This window comes from Erinaceus europaeus, chromosome 17 (genome assembly GCF_950295315.1).
Source record: "Erinaceus europaeus chromosome 17, mEriEur2.1, whole genome shotgun sequence".
In the NCBI taxonomy this organism is placed as follows: Eukaryota; Metazoa; Chordata; class Mammalia; order Eulipotyphla; family Erinaceidae; genus Erinaceus; species Erinaceus europaeus.
Genome location: NC_080178.1, coordinates 2,631,214 through 2,648,572, shown reverse-complemented (window position 1 = coordinate 2,648,572; position 17,359 = coordinate 2,631,214). Strand labels below are relative to the sequence as shown.

The 17,359-nt window shown below is 62.4% G+C and overlaps 4 protein-coding genes across 6 annotated transcripts in view; all 4 read right to left on the bottom strand.

The window, feature by feature from the left end:
- Positions 1–17,359, bottom strand: part of TMEM134 (transmembrane protein 134) — a 50,950-nt gene that overhangs the window by 16,800 nt on the left and 16,791 nt on the right. The gene's annotated exons all lie outside the window — the stretch shown is intronic.
- Positions 33–2,093, bottom strand: PTPRCAP (protein tyrosine phosphatase receptor type C associated protein). Its single transcript, XM_060175966.1, has 2 exons — positions 1,899–2,093; positions 33–783 (listed from the first exon to the last, which is right to left on the bottom strand). The coding sequence occupies exons 1-2, from the start codon at positions 2,085–2,087 to the stop codon at positions 175–177; spliced, it is 798 nt and encodes a 265-aa protein (XP_060031949.1). The 5' UTR covers positions 2,088–2,093; the 3' UTR covers positions 33–174.
- On the bottom strand, positions 2,189–9,391 carry CORO1B (coronin 1B). Its single transcript, XM_007518663.3, has 11 exons — positions 9,305–9,391; positions 7,777–7,979; positions 6,266–6,388; positions 6,056–6,185; positions 5,798–5,979; positions 5,590–5,709; positions 4,679–4,783; positions 4,463–4,608; positions 4,249–4,306; positions 2,637–2,888; positions 2,189–2,544 (listed from the first exon to the last, which is right to left on the bottom strand). The coding sequence occupies exons 2-11, from the start codon at positions 7,975–7,977 to the stop codon at positions 2,419–2,421; spliced, it is 1,443 nt and encodes a 480-aa protein (XP_007518725.1). The 5' UTR covers positions 7,978–7,979; positions 9,305–9,391; the 3' UTR covers positions 2,189–2,418.
- On the bottom strand, positions 12,903–16,723 carry GPR152 (G protein-coupled receptor 152). Its single transcript, XM_060177364.1, has 2 exons — positions 16,710–16,723; positions 12,903–14,936 (listed from the first exon to the last, which is right to left on the bottom strand). The coding sequence occupies exons 1-2, from the start codon at positions 16,721–16,723 to the stop codon at positions 13,172–13,174; spliced, it is 1,779 nt and encodes a 592-aa protein (XP_060033347.1). The 3' UTR covers positions 12,903–13,171.

Here is a 17,359-nt window from a genome sequence, read left to right as displayed (position 1 = left end):
GACAGGAGGGGTCACCACAGGACAACAGGATCTTGGGGTTGGAAGGGTTTTTATTTCCAATGGCCGTGCATGCCAAGGGATGGGTGGCTTCCCCGGGGGGGGAGGGGGGGCTCAGGTCGGGGGCAGGTGAAGGGACAGTGGCAGCTTGTGAGGCCAGGGATGGGGTATGACAGCCTAGAGCGCAGTGACATGGAGGGCCGCCACCCCGCTGTCGTCCCAGGCCGCGCTGCCAGCAAAGGCGTGCAGGTCATTCAGCAGGGCCTCGGCACTGCCCGCCGCCCCCCGTGAGCCGAGGCCCAGGCCCGCCCTGCCGTCTCCCCTGGCCTGTGCCTCCTCAGCCTCTTCAGGGCCCTCCTGGGCGCCGGGCCCCTCTCCACACCGAAGCGACTCCTCCCGCATGTCCACCACCTCCTGGCCGCCGCCGTCCAGCTGGTAGTCGTCCTCATCGTCATCCGAGTCCTGCTCATGCTCTGGACACTCGGGGTCCTTCTCCAGCCCCGCCTCAGCCCGGGCCTGCAGCCAGCGTCCTGGGGGGCTGGCCCAGAGGAGGCGGCGGGTGCGGCCCCACAGAGCGGCACCCAGGCGGGCCGGGTGGTAATAGCCCCCCGAGTCACGGCTGAGGCGGCGCCAGGCCAGTGCCAGGCCGGCCACCAGCAGCAGGAGCAGCAGCAGCAGCAGGACCACGGTCAACGAGCTAGAGTCGGATTTGGCCTTCGAGCCCGAGCTCAAGACCCCCGGCGGCAGGGTCAGCAACAGCCCGAGCCCCAGGGCGCTGGGCAGGGCCTGTGGGGAGAGGGGCCCGTCACTCACGTCTCAGGAGCCAGTGAGCCCCGGAAGCCCACGCGCTCTCTACATGCCGGAGGGCCGAGTGCTCTGGCCTCCCTCCTCGCCAGGGAACTTCTGGACACAGGTCCTGCCAAGGCCCGTCTGTGCCCTCGGGACTCACCTGCCCATCTGGCCGGAGCCTCCTCTACACACACCTGACCTGTCACCATCTCCCCTGCACTTGTCCCTGCCGCCCAGCCCAGGTCCCGCCAGGGCCACTTCCGGCCTCCTCACACACTCAACACAGGAGGTGACAGCCCGGTCACTGCCTCAGGATAAGCTATAGGGCGATGGGCGCTTTCTGCTCAGCCATCAGAGTTATTACTGGGATTGAGTCTGCTTGGTCGGTACCAGCGTGCCGACAGTCTCTTGTTCTCTCTCATTTGAGAGAGGGAAGAGACAGGAGAGGGAGAGAGGAGAGGCACTGCTCTACTGCGCCCCTCAGGAAGCTTCCAGTTATGTGTGGGGCTCCCATGCCCATGTGGCAGACACGCCGTGTGCGTGAGCCTCTAGGCAGTTCTGAGAAGTTGGCTGTGTGCCCCCAAAGATGCCTGGCACGGAGGAGACTGGCTCAGGATGGAGGAGCCCGTGCCCTTCACTTGCCCAGGTTCCAGGGTGAGAGCCCCAAGACACCCTTCCCCCGCCCAGCCTTGGGCCCAGGGGCCCAGCTGCAGTTTCCGCTGGGCGCCCCTGGGGGCCTCGGTGTGCAGGGCTGTGGGGGAGGCTGGGGAGGCAGCGAGGCTGCCAGAGGAAGCCTGCGGTCTGCACGGGGCAGGTGGGGGTGGGAAAGGGGTGCCGAGACCTTCAGCGGCCCCAGGGATGTCAGTGGAGCTCGGCCAAGTTGGGAGAGTCTATCTGGGGGACCCAAAGGAGAGCCGGCCCGGGGGTGGGATCTGGGGGGGAAGGGGTCACCTGCCGAGCGAGACCCCCGGGATGCCCCGATGAAGAGGCAGCCCAGTCTGTGCCTGCTTCTCCCGCCCCACCCCTGCCTCTGTTGCCTCTGTGCCCGGGCCCATGCACTCCAGCCTGGCCTGCCAGGCCCGTGCCCCCCACCACCACCACTGCCCACTCACCATGGCTACAGCCTCCTGCTCCGGCTGTGCTGAGTGAAGTGAGTGCCTGCTCCCCGCTGCAGTTGGGGGTGACCCAGGCTTCCGCTTCCTGTCCACAAAACCCCACCTACCTGCCCCGCCTGGACTCTGGGGGCGTCTCAGGACCCTTGCCTGTCTCCCAGGCAGCTCAAGTGGCCCTGGAAGTGTCATCTGCCTCGGTTTCCCCACCCGGTAGACTCTGGAGAAGTTAGGGCTGCCCGTCCCTGCTTCCAGACCTCCTCCAGCCCTTCAAGGCAGGGAGGCAACCCCAATGTTTAGAAAGAGAATTTTATTGGAGTGAAAATATAGAGGCCATCTGTCCCGCTTCCTCGGGGTCCAGGATGGGGTGGGGGGGGGTGGGGGCTGGTCCCTCAGCAGGAAGCTCTTCTCAGTACAGAACCCCTTCAGTCCTCACAGCGGCAGCCTGGGCGGCTTGGGGTGCGGCCCCTGCCCCGGGGCTCTCGGCGGGGGCCGCCAGGAGCAGGTGGGGGCTGGCCGGGCCCTAGGCGTCCCCGTTCTCCAGGCGGCCCAGCTGCTCCTCTAGCCGGCCGATGCGCTCGCCCTGCTCCTTGACCAAGGCTCGCAGTGCCCGCAGCTCCCGCATCACCTCCTCCAGCTTCCCCGCCTCCTGGGGGGACGTGGCAGGTCAGGGAGCATCCCCAGGCGGGCACCCAGGCCCGGGAAGGGCACCCATGGCAGGTGAGGTTGGGGGGCACATACCCCTGCTCCAGAGAGGCTGCTGCTGGGGGCGGCGGCGGCAGGGCAGGCGGGGCTGGGGGCCGCAGCCGGCCGGCTGTCGGACAGCACGTTGCGTCGGCTGACCTTCAGGTCACGCGGCTTGCTGGGCACGTAGGCCTCCCGCAGGGAGATGAGGATGGGTGCCGCGTCCTGCCCGCTCACCCACTCCTCTGCCTCCAGGGCCGCCTCTGGCCCCGCCGTGTCAGGGTACAGATCATCCTGGAAGAGGTCCGACTGCCGGGACACAGGGGTCACCATCAGGGTCCTCTGGCGGCCACCTCTGCCACTCCCCTGGCCTCCGGGCTGGCACCGTCCACCCACCCTGCCAGGGACATTTCTAAAGATGGGCCTCGGGCGGGGGTGGATAGCATAATGGTGATGCAAAGAGACTCTCATACCTGAGGCTCCAAGTCCCAGGTTCTATCCCCTGCACCACCATAAGCCAGAGCTGTGCACAGCTCTGGTGTTGCTGTGTCTTTCTCTCTCTGCATCTCTCTCAAAAATAAAATAAGGGAGTCGGGCGGTAGCGCAGCGGGTTAAGCGCAGGTGGCACAAAGCACAAGGACTGGTATAAGGACCCTGGTTCGAGCCCCGGGCTCCCCACCTGCAGGGAGGTCGCTTCACAGGTGGTGAAGCGGGTCTGCAGGTGTCGATATCTTTCCTCCTCTCTGTCTTCCCCTCCTCTCTCCTTTTCTGTCTTATCCAACAACAAAGATAAACAACAAGGGCAACAAAAAGGGGGGGGGGGAATGGCCTCTAGGAGCAGTGAATTCGCATTGGGCCCCAGCAATAACCTTGGAGGCATAAATAAATAAATAAATAAATAGTAAATAAATAAAATAAAGAAGGACCTGTGGTCCAGGAAGTGGCACAGTGGATAGAGCATTGGAGTCTCAAGCATGAGGTCCCGAGTTCAATCCCCGGCAACACATGTACCAGAGTGATGTCTGGTTCTTTTTCTCTCTCTCTCATTAACAAATAAAGGGAGTCCGGCAGTAGTGCAGTGAGTTAAGAGCACGTGGCGCAAAGCACAAGGACCAGTGTAAAGATCCCGGTTTGAGCCCCCGGCTCCCCACCTGCAGGGAGGTCGCTTCACAGGCGGTGAAGCAGGTCTGCAGGTGTCTGTCTTTCTCTCCCCCTCTCTGTTTCTCTCTGTCCTATCCAACAGCAACAACAATAACTACAATAAAACAAGGGCAACAAAAGGGAATAAATAAATAAATATAAAATAAATAAAATAGTAAAAAAATAATAATAAAGATGGGCCTGCCCTGTCACTGTCCATGTGGACACCAGCCTCTCCAATCTGCCCAAGCAGGGGCCACCTAGTACAGGGCACTGGGGGAGCCTAGGGAGCCACATCTGGCCCCTGGAGCTGGCTCTCAGCTTTGCACCCCTGGCACAGGGCACACTTGGCAGAGAAGGAAGAAGCTGTCCTGGCCCCAGGCTGGCATGAGGCTGAACTTTACTCGCCCTTCCCCCAGAGGAGCTCCCCCCCACCCCGACCCTGGGCAACTGCTAGAAACCTCCATGGGCACGTGCTCAGCTGCCATGCTGCCTGACGGCTGGCTGGTACCAGGGTGCCCAGCCTCACCTTCCTTGGCACCGTCATGACGATGGGTTCACACTTGCGCTCGTGTAGCTTGTAGAACCTGGGGAGGGAGGAGCCAAGGATGGGGCCTCCCCCAGGCGGACCCCAAGACCCTGCCCCCAGGGTACCCCTCACGATTGGGCCCCTCACACCCGCCGCCCCTGGACCCGGCCGCTGCCCACCCCCCCTAAGCTGGCCGCTGGCTGGGCCCACTCACCGGGCGATCTCACACTTGCTGACCTCCAGGCCGCGCTTGGGCATGCTACCCATACCCCTCTGGGGCTCCTTGCTGGTGAAGGTGTTCAGAAAGTGGATGTAGGGAGGCTCGTCCGTGATCTCAAAGTACCGGATGCTGGAGTCGCCCTGCGGGCAGGAGCACCGGGAATCAGGCCCACTTCCAGCCCGCCCCCTCCGCCAGCGGGCAGGCCCCCACCTTGCCGCACGCGTAGACCACGCTGGTATCCGGGTCGTAGAAGGGCAGCAGCGCCCCGTTGCTGGAGTCCAGCTCCTGCAGCGCCATCGGCTCCTCCAGGTTCTCCTGCCCCAGGGAGCGGGAGGAGAAGTCCGGTCAGTACCCCACAGCTCAGCCCCCATCAGGGCCGCCAGGCTGGCCGTTTTCCCAGGCCCCTGAGCCAGTGCTGTGACAATCCCCACCGCAAGGGAGCTGGTGGTCCCCACACAGAAACAGAAGCCTGGGCGTCGGGCGGTAGCGCAGCGGGTTAAGTGCAGGTGGCACAAAGCACGAGGACCGGCGTAAGGATCCCGGTTCGAGCCCCCGGCTCCCCACCTGCAGGGGGGTCGCTTCACAGGCGGTGAAGCAGGTCTGCAGGTGTCTGTCTTTCTCTCCCCCTCTCTCTGTCTTCCCCTGCTCTCTCCATTTCTCTCTGTCCTGTCCAACAATTTAGGACATCAACAACAACAATAATAACCACAACAAGGCTACAACAGTGGCAACAAAAGGGGGGAAAAAGCCTCCAGGAGCAGTGGATTCCTGGTGCCGAGCCCCAGCAATAACCCTGGAGGCAAAAAAGAAGAAACAGAAGGCTGTGGAGGCAAGCCCTCCAGAGGCAGGCCCAGGAGGCTTCCAAGAGCAGCTGGGCAGGGACAGGCAAACAAAGGAGACAGGAGCCATTTCATTGCAGTGGGCAGGGAGGGAGCTCAGCAAGGAGAGTGCATTCCTCGCGCCTGTGAGGCCCTGGGTTCCGCTCCTGACACTGCAGAACAGCACTCTGGTCTGGCTCACACAACCTCATGAAAACCACAGCTCTGGGGGCGGGGAGGGGGCCGCGGAGCCAGGAAGCGAGCCGAGCCCCCCACCGCCCAGTCAGGGCGCCGCAGCCTCACCGGGTCCCAGAGCGCCAGCTGCCGCTCGCTCATGCGGCTGAAGCCCGTGGTGAACACCTTGCCGTCGGCCAGGAAGATGGCGCGCATGGGCCGCGCCCCCTCGTGGGCCTTCTCCCGTTCCTGCGGGGGGTGCGGGCGGATGGGTCGGCGGTGCCCCCTCGCCCGCGGGACCCCCCTCGCCCGCACACGTGCCCCTGGGGCCACCTACCGCCACCAGGGTGCCCCTGCGGGGGTCGATGACCCGCACACTCTTGTCTTTGCAGGCAGAGCAGAAGAGGCTGCCGTCGCGGTTCCAGCTGACGTTGTAGATGAGGTCGGGGTGCTGGCTGTCCAGGCGGTACAGCTCCTCAGCCGTGCCCACGTTCCAGATGAGCACTACGTTGTCACAGCCTGCGGGGTAGGAGGGGGCGTTAGCACCGGCGGGGGCGGGAGTGAGGGTGGGCCCGGGGGCTGGGGGTCTGCCGACCTGCGCTGAGCAGCACGTTCCGGGCCGTGGGATGCCAGGTGACGATGCCCACTCGTTTGGTGTGGCCCTCCAGCACCACCACCGGCTCCGTCAGCGGCTCCGTCAGCCCATTCTCGGGGATCTGCCAGACCTGGGGGAAGGGGAGATGCCAGCTCGAACTCTGCGCCTGCCCCGTCCCCCGGCCGCCCGGGCCACGTCGCCGAGCCCCACCATAACAGTGCAGTCCTCCGAGCCGCTGGCGATGACACTGTCGTTGTGGGGACACCAGTCGATGTCTAGGACGGGTCCCGTGTGGCCGCACACCGTCGGGTAGGCCTTGTCGATGCGGCCTGTCTGCAGGTGGGAGGGGAGGCTGAGGTGGACTCAAGGCTGGGGAAATGGCTCAGCGGGCGGAGTGCAGGACTTGGGTGCCGGAGGCCTAGGGCTGGAGCCCCTCTCAACTTTTTTTTTTTAGTTATTTATTCCCTTTTGTTGCCCTTGTTGTTACTGTTGTTGTAGTTACTGTTGTTGTTATAGATGTCCTTGTTGGATAGGACAGCGAGAAATGGAGAGAGGAGGGGAAGACAGAGAGGGGGAGAGAAAGACAGACACCTGCAGACCTGCTTCACCCCTTGTGAAGCGACGCCCCTACAGGTGGGAAGCCGGGGCTCGAACCGGGATTCTTACGCCGGTCCTAGCGCTCTGCGCCGCCTGCACTTAACCCGCTACGCTACCGCCCGACTCCCGGAACAAGTCTTTTTTTTTTGCCTCCAGGGTTATTGCTGGGGCTTGGTGCCTGTACTAAGAATCCACTGCCCCTGTTTATCGCTGTTGGAAAGGACAGAGAAATCGAGAGAAGAAGGGAAGACAGAAATGGAGAGCGGAGGGAAAGACACCTGCAGACCTGCTTCACCACTTGTGAAGTGACTCCCCTGTAGATGGGGAGCTGAGGGCTTGTACAGAAATTCTTGTGCCAGTCCTTGCGCTTCACGTCTTGTGTGCTTAACCTGCTGCACTACCGCCCGGCCCCCAAGTCTTTTTTTTTTTAATTATTTACTTTTATTTATATTATTGGATAGAGACAGAGAAATTGAGAGGGGTGGGAGAGATAGTGAGAGACAGAGAGACACCTGCAGCCCTGCTTCACCACTCACAAAGCTTTCCCCCTGCAGGTGGGGCCCAGGGGTTTGAACCTGGGTCCTTATGCACTTGAGCGCTTAAGCAGGTGTGCCATTACCTGGCCCCCGGAAACAAGTCTCTAAAAGGGCCAGGAAACAGCCCACCCAGGAGCGCACACACGTCAGCACGCGCCAGGCTGCCAGTCTCTCTAGCTCTGAGCCCCAGCACCTCAAAACAAACAGAAAACACAGAGGCTGAAGCCCAAGTTTGACTCCCGGCAGCTCATGTGCTGGCGCAGTGCTCTGGTGCGTCTGTCTGTCTGTCTGTCTCTACTAGAAACAGGTACCCCGACTCAGCCCCCCACCCCACAGCCTCAGTCTCCCATATTGTGGACCGGGAGTGACCGGGAGTGACCGGCCAGCTCCGGTCAGCTTGACCTGCTCCTGGCCCCTCTGCTCCAGGTCCAGCCCAACCCCAGCTCTGCGGCAATAAAATACTGAGCCACCTGCCCGACTCCTCCAGGCAGTCCGCCTGGATTGAGGCTCTGCCAGGAAGCTCGAGGACGGCTATCGTGAGAGGGTGAAGTGGGCAGAGAAGCAGGGCCGGCGGCCTACAGACCGCACCTTGCTCAGGGGGAGCACCAGGAAGGCGCCTCCCCCGCTGGCCTCCACGATCACCGCCAGGAACTTGGGGTTCACGGCGCAGAAGGTGCTGTCCCAGGTGACGCGGGACACCCGGATGTCTTCGTAGCACTGGTCATTCTTGACCGGCTGTCCGAACACGTGCCGGAATTTGCTCTGACGAACCACCTTGCGGAAGGACATGTCTGGGGAGCAGGGGGGGGTCTGAGGGTCAGCCCCCAGCCCTGCCCTGGGGGACGTGTGTCTGGCGTGTCCGTCCCTAGCTTCTGAGAGGGGTCACTGAGCTTTGGATTTCGGGTGAAGGGGGGAAATCCAAAAACCCAAAACCACCTTCGACCACCTGCCCCCCCCCCCCCCGCCCGCGTTCTGGGGTGTCTGTGTGGGGGTGGGAGGTGCAGGAGGCCCGGTCGAGGCGGTCCTCCCACAGGTGAGTTCCAGGTGAGGATGGGGGCAAGGGGTGAGGGCGGGTGATGGGCGGGCGAGGGCAGCCAGGGGGGGGGGTCGGGCGAGGGGAGCGGGCGGGGGCATCCAGGCCGGGGGTCGGGGGTCGGGCGGGGGCATCCAGGCCGGGGGTCGGGGGTCGGGCGGGGGCATCCAGGCTGGGGGCCGGGCGGGGGCAGGGGGCGGGCAGGGGGGCCGGGGGCGGGGGCCGGGCGGGGGCATCCAGGCTGGGGGCAGGGGGCGGGCCGGGGGCGGGGGCTGGGCGAGGGGAGCGGGCGGGGGTCGGGCGGGGGGGCATCCAGGCTGGGGGTCGGGGGCGGGGGCCGGGCGAGGGGAGCGGGCGGGGGCCGGGCGAGGGGAGCGGGCGGGGGTCGGGCGGGGGGGGGCATCCAGGCTGGGGGTCGGGGGCGGGGGCCGGGCGAGGGGAGCGGGCGGGGGTCGGGCGGGGGGGGCATCCAGGCTGGGGGTCGGGGGCGGGGGCCGGGCGAGGGGAGCGGGCGGGGGTCGGGCGGGGGCATCCAGGCTGGGGGCGGGGGTCGGGCAGGGGGGCATCAGGGGGGGGTCGGGCGGGGTCATCCAGGCTGGGGGCGGGGGTCGGGCAGGGGGGCATCAGGGGGGGGTCGGGCGGGGGCATCCAGGCTGGGGGCGGGGGTCGGGCAGGGGGGCATCAGGGGGGGGTCGGGCGGGGGCATCCAGGCTGGGGGCGGGGGTCGGGCAGGGGGGCATCAGGGGGGGGTCGGGCGGGGGCATCCAGGCCGGGGCATCCAGGCTGGGGGCCGGGGGCGGGCCGGGGGCGGGGGCCGGGCGGGGGCATCCAGGCCGGGGGGCGCTGCATGGCGTTGGCGGTAGGCCCCGGCCCCCGCCTGCGATGTGCACGGAGCCCCGAGGAGCCCGGGGGACAGTGTCCACCGCGCCCGCTCGCGGCTGCAGAGCATCCCCGGGCCTCCCCGCAGCGCCGCCCCCAGGGACCCCGACCCCGAGGCGGGCTGGAGGCGAGGGCGGCCGGGCAGAGGGCGGGGCGGGGCGGGCAGGGGGCCCGGGGTTCGCCCCTCCACCCCCCGCCGCTCACCGGGGGCACCGGGGGCTGCAGCGGCTCCGGCCTCGGGCGACTCCGGATCCCGGCCGCTGGAAAGCAGGAAGCGGGAATCAGGAAGTGACAGAGAGCCGGGGGCGGGGCGATCGCACGGGGCGGGGCCAGGGGCGGGGCCGGCTGTGGCCACGCCCCGATCCTATTCCGGGGGTCACCGGGGCGGGGGGGGGTGAGGGAAGGAGGGCATGGGAAGGGGCCCCGTGCCCCTCCGAATCTCCCGGGTGGAGCCCTGTCCTTCCATTCCCCACCCAGTGCTCGCCTCCAGGTGCCCTCTTCACCCCAAAATCCAAAGCTCAGCTTCCACTCTGCTTAGACCACAGTCACGAGTCTCTTGCTCTGCAAGGGAGCTGCTGTCTCTCTGGCCCAGTAAGTAAATCTCTGGGCTTTTTTTTTTTTTTTTTTTCTTTCCAGCAGTGGCGGTGGGCTTGTTAGTTTTAAAAATACGGAAAGCTTCACAGTTTTGCACATCGTCTTTGTGTGGGGTCAGGCTTTTTTTTTTTTTTTTTATTGGGGAATTAATGTTTTACATTCAACAGTAAGTACAATAGTTTGTACATGCATAACATTCCCCAGATCCCCATATAACAATACAACCCCCACTAGGTCCTCTGAATCCTTCTTGGACCTGTATTCTCCCCACCCACCCACCTACCCACCCACCCCAGAGGCTGTTTTTTTTTTCCTTTTTACCAAAGTACTACTCAGCTCTGGCTTATGGTGGTGCAGGTGGTGCAGGGGATTGAACCTGAGAGTTTGGAGCCCCAGGCATGAGAGTCTCTTTGTATAACCATTATGCTATCTATCCCTGCCCAAGGCCGGGCTCTTCTGTGTCGCTCTGGTTCCAGGGCTGCCCCAGAAGTCCAGCAGACTATAAAGCTTAACCAAGCAAATAAAAATGAATGGATGAGGGGCTGGAGGCCCCTCCCCTGGCCTCCTTCCCCACCCCCCCTGGAGGTCTGCAGGTTGCCCACCTCCCCCTTGTCCTGTGTCCAGGCCTCCCCCCCCCCCCGTGGTGTCCCTGGGACACTGGCCCCCCTCCACCGAAGGTCCTGAGAGCTGGGCAGGGTGCATTTCCCAGAAAGAGGGGTGGTGGGGGAAATGGGAGGAGAGTGCCCAGGAGTCTGCTCCCCACTGAATTGCGCCCCTCATGGGTGTATCATTCCTCATGGCCTCCCCACCCCACCCCCAGGAAACAGCTGAGGGTAAGGGCGCTCCTTGGGGTATGTGTATGGGGGGTGGATTCTAGCCTATGTCCTGGCTTTCCTGCAGCTCCCGAACCTTGGCCAGCTCAGAGGCTCCCAGCCCTCTCTTTGCCCCTCAGTTGTTCAACTCTGCCCCTCTACCTCCCAGCTTCCACACTTGCACTGTGTGTGCCCTGGTTGAGAGGTAGTTATTCTGGTCTCAAAATTTCGGAAAAATCAGCAGCCAGTGCCCATTCACCTGTCCCTCCACACACCCCTGCCACCCCTCAGTGGCCCTCCAGGTCTACCACAGGCCCTTGGCACAAGCTGCCCCCTGCACCTAGCAGTGCTTCCTCCACCCCATCCCCCACCCCAGATCGAGAAAAGGCTCGTGCCTCCCTGCAGGTCTCTGCCTCGGGCACCCTCCCGGACCACTGCCCTATCCCAGTGACTCCAATGGACCCTGCTGACTCGTTCCTGAGTCCATTGCTACCTGACGGCAAGTGACAGGTTTGTTTGCACTGTCTGCCCTGCCCCTTGGCAGCAAAACGAGGTGGTACTGGTGCCGAGGTTTGAACCCAGGGCTGAGTGGTGCTGTGCCCACTGAGCCACCTCCTGGGCCCTGAGCACAGACTCAGCTGCGTTTGCCACCAGCACCAAGTCTCAGGCACCATTTGTGTCGCACTGACGTGTTGAATGAATGAACAGCAGCCCTGGTGCTGATGTGAGCGAAGCATTCATGTTCACAGATTCTCAGAATGGGTAAGGGCGAGGCCGTGAGGGGCACTGCTCAGCTGGAGGAGTGACCCCCCCCCAGAGGGCACCAGGTATGGGGGGACTGCGGGCTGGTAGCTCCGCCCTCTGGTCTCGGGTGTGTGTGTGTGTGTGTGTCCTCCCACACAGGCTCCTCTGTGGGCCTCCAGGAGAACTCTTCACCCCACAAAACCCTTCAGGGTGCTGCTCTTTGGAGGTGGCTCTCCCCTTGGGGACCTAGGAGGTGGCTCTGACTCGCTCTCCCAGGCTGGGGTTTGGAGTGTGGACAACAGAGGAAGGCAGAGGGGCTGGTACTGAGGTCTCACTCCCTGAACTGCCAGACATGTTGAAAGGGTTTTGCACCACCTGTCTGGGAGGGGGTATGTGTGACCCAGAGCTCAGTGGTGGCCCCAGATCTGCTGGTGTCCTGCTTGGATGGGTGAACACCAGATTAAACACTGCAGGCAAGGTCGAGGGGCATGATGGGAAAGGAACTCCTAGAAATGAGGCCAGCTCTTGTGAGCCCCGGTTTATAAAGGAGATTGAGTGACGAAGATGGGGAGGGTGGACTCTGGGGGAACTAGGCTCCTATCTCCAGATCTCGGAGTGGGAGGCTGATGGGAGGCACTAGTCTGCACACCTGGCTTAGGGCTCTCCATTTCCTCCGTGCCTACCACAGGGACGGTGGCACAGGGGGCACCTGCCTGGCCCTGGGAGGGGAAAACCAGTACTCATTCTTCAGGGGAGAAAATGAGAGAGGAACCAGGGCCCAGTGAGCCGCCACCAGCCCTGGCCTCAGTATAGACAAGCACTTAAATGCCAGCTCTACCAGAACTGCGGAAGGTCACTGTGCTGAGCTGAGGCCCCGTGGGATGGGTGCCCACTGGGTGTGAAGGGAAGTGTGTGTGGGGGTAGGGACAGGCAGTGGACCTTGGGCACCTCCTAGTTTTTCTCGCAGTCTGCAGCCTGAGGAGAGGTCACTCTGCCCTGGACAGTTGGTGACCTTCGCTGGGCTGCGTAGGCCCCAGAGCTCTCTGTCTGTCTGTCCCCCACCATGCCTCGGTCCTGGGGAGGAGTGTCTGCAAGGACAGCACCCTACTGGACCCAAGCTTGTTTGGGGGGTTGTCTTACACTTGGAAGAACCTCCTATGGCCAAACACAAATGGCGCCTTGCCCTCTCCTGGGCCATGGGAAGTGGGGGGGTATGGACCCAGTTGCTGGGCCCCCAGTGCTCAGACCCAGTAGGGCTGTGCTTCCCCCCCTCCTGTGTTGCAGGGACACCTCCATTCACTAGGGAGGGCAGGCGTCTTCCACACAGCTCCCGTGTGTGTCAGTCTCCCGTGTGTGCTGGCTCGGTTTCCCTGGCTCTGGTCTGAGCCTCACCTGGAGGATGAGAGGTCTGTGAACACCAGCCACTCTCCACTCCGCCTGGTTGAATGGGGTCCCCAGACCTACTGCCTGTCTGGGGAGGCCTTGCCCAGGCCCCCGCCTCTGCGGGCCTTCTGCCTTTGGCCTCAGTGCACCCCGGCTCAAGTGTGGGGGGGCGGGGGGACAAGGGAGGGGAGGGTCACAGAGAGGGCATTCTGGATGGCAGGGGCTCCTCTAGGGCTGAGGTTGAGGGTCACTGTCAGGGAGTCTCTGCAGGGGCTCCAGGGCAGAGCCTCAGGACACCAGGCGCTGTGACAGGGCCGCTGTGGGGGGTGGGGTAGGACAGGGGTGTTAGGCCTGTGTGTGTGTGGGGGGGCAGGGAGCTGCACTCACACCAGGCTGCTTGTCCCCCTCCCCCCACCTCAGGGCCCCTGAGAGCTGTGGGATTTTCCAGTCCGCTTCCTGCTCAACCCCCTCTGCTCACTGGCCAGTGTCTGGTCTCCCTCCAGCTTCCCCTGACCTGTGACTGGGCCTTCCTGTGCCCTCACGTGGGGCTGGTGCTGGGGGTCTCCTCTGAGGGGGACTTGGGGGGGCTTTCCCCTTCAGAGACAGAAGGCAAGGGAGAGTCCTTGGGGGTCTCAGGAGTGGGATCTGCTGGGGAGGGTTCCTCACAGGGGTGGGGGGCAGAGCTGGTGGGCGGTTCTGGGGGCTGGGCCTCCAGGTTCCCCTGGGACTGGGTCAGGGGGTTCACCTGTGGCTGAGCCACAGAATCCAACGGTGGTTGTTCCTTGGGGCTCTCCTGTTGCTGGGTCTCAGGGACTGCCTGGGGCTGGCCCACGGGGTTCTGCAACTGGGCTGTGGGGTCCACCTGGGGCTGGGCCCCAGGATTTGCTTGGGGCTGAGCTGTGGGGTCTGCCTGTGACTGGGACTTGGGGTCCTCCTGTGGCTGGGCCCTGGGGTTCAGCAGCTGGGCTGGAGGTTCCTCCTGGGCCTGGGCCTTGGGGTTATCCTGCAGCTGGACTGTAGAGTCTGCCCGGGGCTGGGCTGTGGGGTTCAGCCATGTCTGGAATGTGGGGTTCTCCAGCTGCACCGTGGAGTCCACCCGTGGCTGGGCCTCGGCCGAGGGTCCCGGAGGGCTCTGGCCAGCGTCCAGTTGGGTCTGCGGCCCAGCCGGCATGAGGCTGCCCGGCTGCTCCTCGCACAGCGCGGCGGCGAAGGAGGCGAGCAGGGCGTGCAGCAGGGCGCGCAGGTCAGCGCTGGCCAGGAGGCCCAGGAAGGGGCTGAGGCAGCTGCTGAGCAGGACCAGGTAGTCTGAGTAGACCAGCGCCTCCCACAGCAGCTGGCCGGGGTACACGTCCCACAGGAAGGCCAGGTAGAGCAGCTGTGCCAGCTGGTAAGGCAGCCGCAGCAGCACGTAGGCCGACAGCAGGGTGGAGGCCACGCGTGCGAAGCCCTGGGGCGTGGAGGCCGCCGGCCGGCCGGGGCGGCAGGGGCGGCAGGGGTGGCAGGCGCGGGCCCGCGTGAGCACATGGCACAGGAGCAGCAGCAGGAAGGGCAGCAGGCCGCCCAGCACCTCCAGCACACGCAGCGGCAGCTCCTCGTCGTCCCAGAAGTCCAGGCAGATGACCAGGTCGTACCACCAGACGGCGGCCTCGGGGAAGACCAGCCAGGGCACGCTGAACAGGGTGGCCAGCACCCACACGCCGCCGCACACCCAGAGCGGCAGGCGGGCCGGGCGACGGCGCAGGTACCAGCGCGGGCACAGCGCCAGCAGGCAGCGGTCCAGGCTGAGGGCGGCCAGCAGGAAGAGGCCAGAGGAGTAGGACACCCCCCACAGGAAGTAGTAGAAGCGGCAGGCGGCCGTGCCCAACGGCCAGTGCCCCCCATGCTGGATCTCCAGGATCTGGAAGACGGCCGCCGCCAGGAACAGGAAGTCGGACAGGGCCAGGCTGAGCAGCAGCAGGGCCGGCCTGGTGCCCGCGCCCTGCCGGGCCTGTGAGCCAGCCAGCCACGCCACCAGCCCGTTGGCCGGCAGCCCCAGGAGCAGCAGCGCCACCAGGAACACCGTGTCCCAGCCGCTCTGTGGGTACGAGTCCTCGTCATCTGCCTCCGAACGGGGTGCGAGGCCTGTGGTGCCCAGGAGGGCCCCCATGGCTGTGTCCTTCGGTGGGCTCCGGGTCCCCTGTCGCGTCAGCAGGTGCTGTGTGTCTCCCAGCCAGCCACTGCCCCTCTCTGGTCCATGGTCCTCACCTCTGTGGCAGTTGGCCTCTATGCAGGACTTCAGGGGCCACCTAGGGGCCAGGAGAGAGCTCGCTCAGTAGAATGCACACCTGGAGGTGTGTGAGGCAGCACTTGGGGGCATCACGCAGAGAATGGGGAGAGCTCTGTGGATGGTGGGGCTTCACTTTACTGACTCTCCCACTTTCTCCTCTCCCACTCTCTTCCTCGCTAAGGAAATGGAATTTTAAAAAAATGGGCTGGTGAGAAGGATCACCAGGATCACCAAGCATGCCGTGGGCCTCTGATCACTCCCCCAGTTCCTCACTAAAGAAGAAAGCCAGGACCCGCTGTGGTGCACACACACACACACTACAGTTGGAAATGACCCAGGTTCAAGCCCCTAATCCCCACCTGCAGGGGCAAAGCTTCATGAGTGGTGAAGCAGGGTTGCAGGCGTCTCTCTGTCTCTTTCCTCTCAATCTCCCCCTCCCTTCTCATTTTTTCTCTTGTCTTTAACAAAATTAATTAAATAAATAAATAAAAGAATAAAAAGAAAAAAAAAGCCTAGGGGCGCTGGGCAGTAGCGCAGTGGGTTAAGTACACATGCTGCAAAGCGCAAGGACTGGCGTAAGGATCCCAGTTCGAGCCCCTGGCTCCCCACCTGCAGGGGAGTCGCTTCACAGGCAGTGAAGCAGGTCTGCAAGTGTCTATCTTTCTCTCCTCCTCTCTGTCTTCCCATCCTCTCTCTCAATTTCTCTCTGTCCTGTCCAACAACAACAACAGCTATAACAATAACAACCACAACAAGGGCTACAAAATGGGAAAAATAGCTTCCAGGAGCAGTGGATCTGTAGTGCTGGCACCAAGCCCCAGCGATAACCCTGGAGGAAAAAAAAAGTCTAAAGTTTAAGGGGTATGGTGTGCCTCACGCTTGGCATGCATCAGGTCCTGTAAGCCACCCTGGCTATACATTAAAAATAAAAACGGGGGGGGGGAGGCAGTGGCAGACCCAGGTTGAGTACATATGTTATCATACACAAGGACCTGGGTTCGAGTCCCCACCTATGGGGGGGGGACTTCATGAGTGGTGAAGCAGGTCTACAGGTATCTCTCCTTATTTCTCCCTCTCTGCCTCCCCTTTACCCCTCAATTACTGTCTAATGAATTTATATCTAATAAAACAGAAAGAAAAAGGGGGGATAAAAATGGCTGTTGGGAACAGTGGGTCTGAGGTACCCACACTGAGCGGCAATTAAAAACAAAAGATACCCATGGGGGCCAGGTGGTGGTACACTCAGTTAAGCTCACTTAGTACTAAGTGCAAAGATCCAGGCAAGAGCACTGAGCAGCTCTGAGTTATGGTGGTGCAGGGGAGTTGAACCTGGGACCTCAGAGCCTCATACATGAGTCTGTCTGCATTTTTCTTTTTTTTAATTTTAAAATTTTATTTATTTATTTATTTATTGGATAGAGACAGCCAGAAATTCAGAGGGTAGGGGTGACAAGGAAGAGAGACACCTGCAACACTGCTTCACCAGTTGCAAATCTTCCCCCTGCGGGTGGGGACTGGGGGCTTGAACCCGCGTCCTTGTGCATTGTAACAAGTGCATTCAATCAGGTGTGCCACCACCCAGCCTCAAGAGTTTGTTTGTATAACCATTATGTTATCTACCCCTGCCCCTCTCTCCTTTCTATCTCCCCACCTCTCTCAATTTCTCTCTGTCCTATCCAATGAAAATGGAAAAAAGGACCATCAGGAGTAGCGGATTCGTAGTGCCGGCACTGAGCCCCAGCAATAACACTAGCAGCCAAAACAAGAAAAGACAGATAAAATAGAACATTGGGGGCTGAAAATGGCTCACCCAGAGGAGCACATGCTCGGTCACACACAAGGGCCTGAGCTGGAGCCCAAGGCCACTGCACGGGACACCATGCAAGGGGAAGCTTCTGAGAGGTGGAGCAGTGCTGCGGTGTCTCTCCTTCACCCTGCCTCTCCCGCTCTCTCTCTTTCACCCTCTGTTTGAAAAAGACAACAAGGATGAAATGGCCATCCAGGAGTGATGGAGCCATGTGGGCACAAAGCCCCAGGACAGGTCTTGCAGCAAAAAGCAAATAAAAAATAAATTTAAAGACGAACATCTGGGGTCGGGCGGTAGCGCAGCGGGTTAAGCGCACGTGGCGCAAAGCGCAGGGACCAGCGTAAGGATCCCGGTTCGAGCCCCCGGCTCCCCACCTGCAGGGGCGTCGCTTCACAGGCGGTGAAGCAGGTCTGCAGGTGTCTGTCTTTCTCTCCCCCTCTCTGTCTTCCTCTGCTCTCTCCATTTCTCTCTGTCCTATCTAACAATGACAACATCAACAATAACAATAATAGCTACAACAACAATAAAAAACAACAAGGGCAACAAAAGGGAAGATAAATAAAAAAATTCTTCTAAAGCGGGGGTAGATAGTGTAATGGTCATGCCAACAGGCTCTCATGCCTGAGGCTCCCTAGTCCTAGGTTCATTCCCCA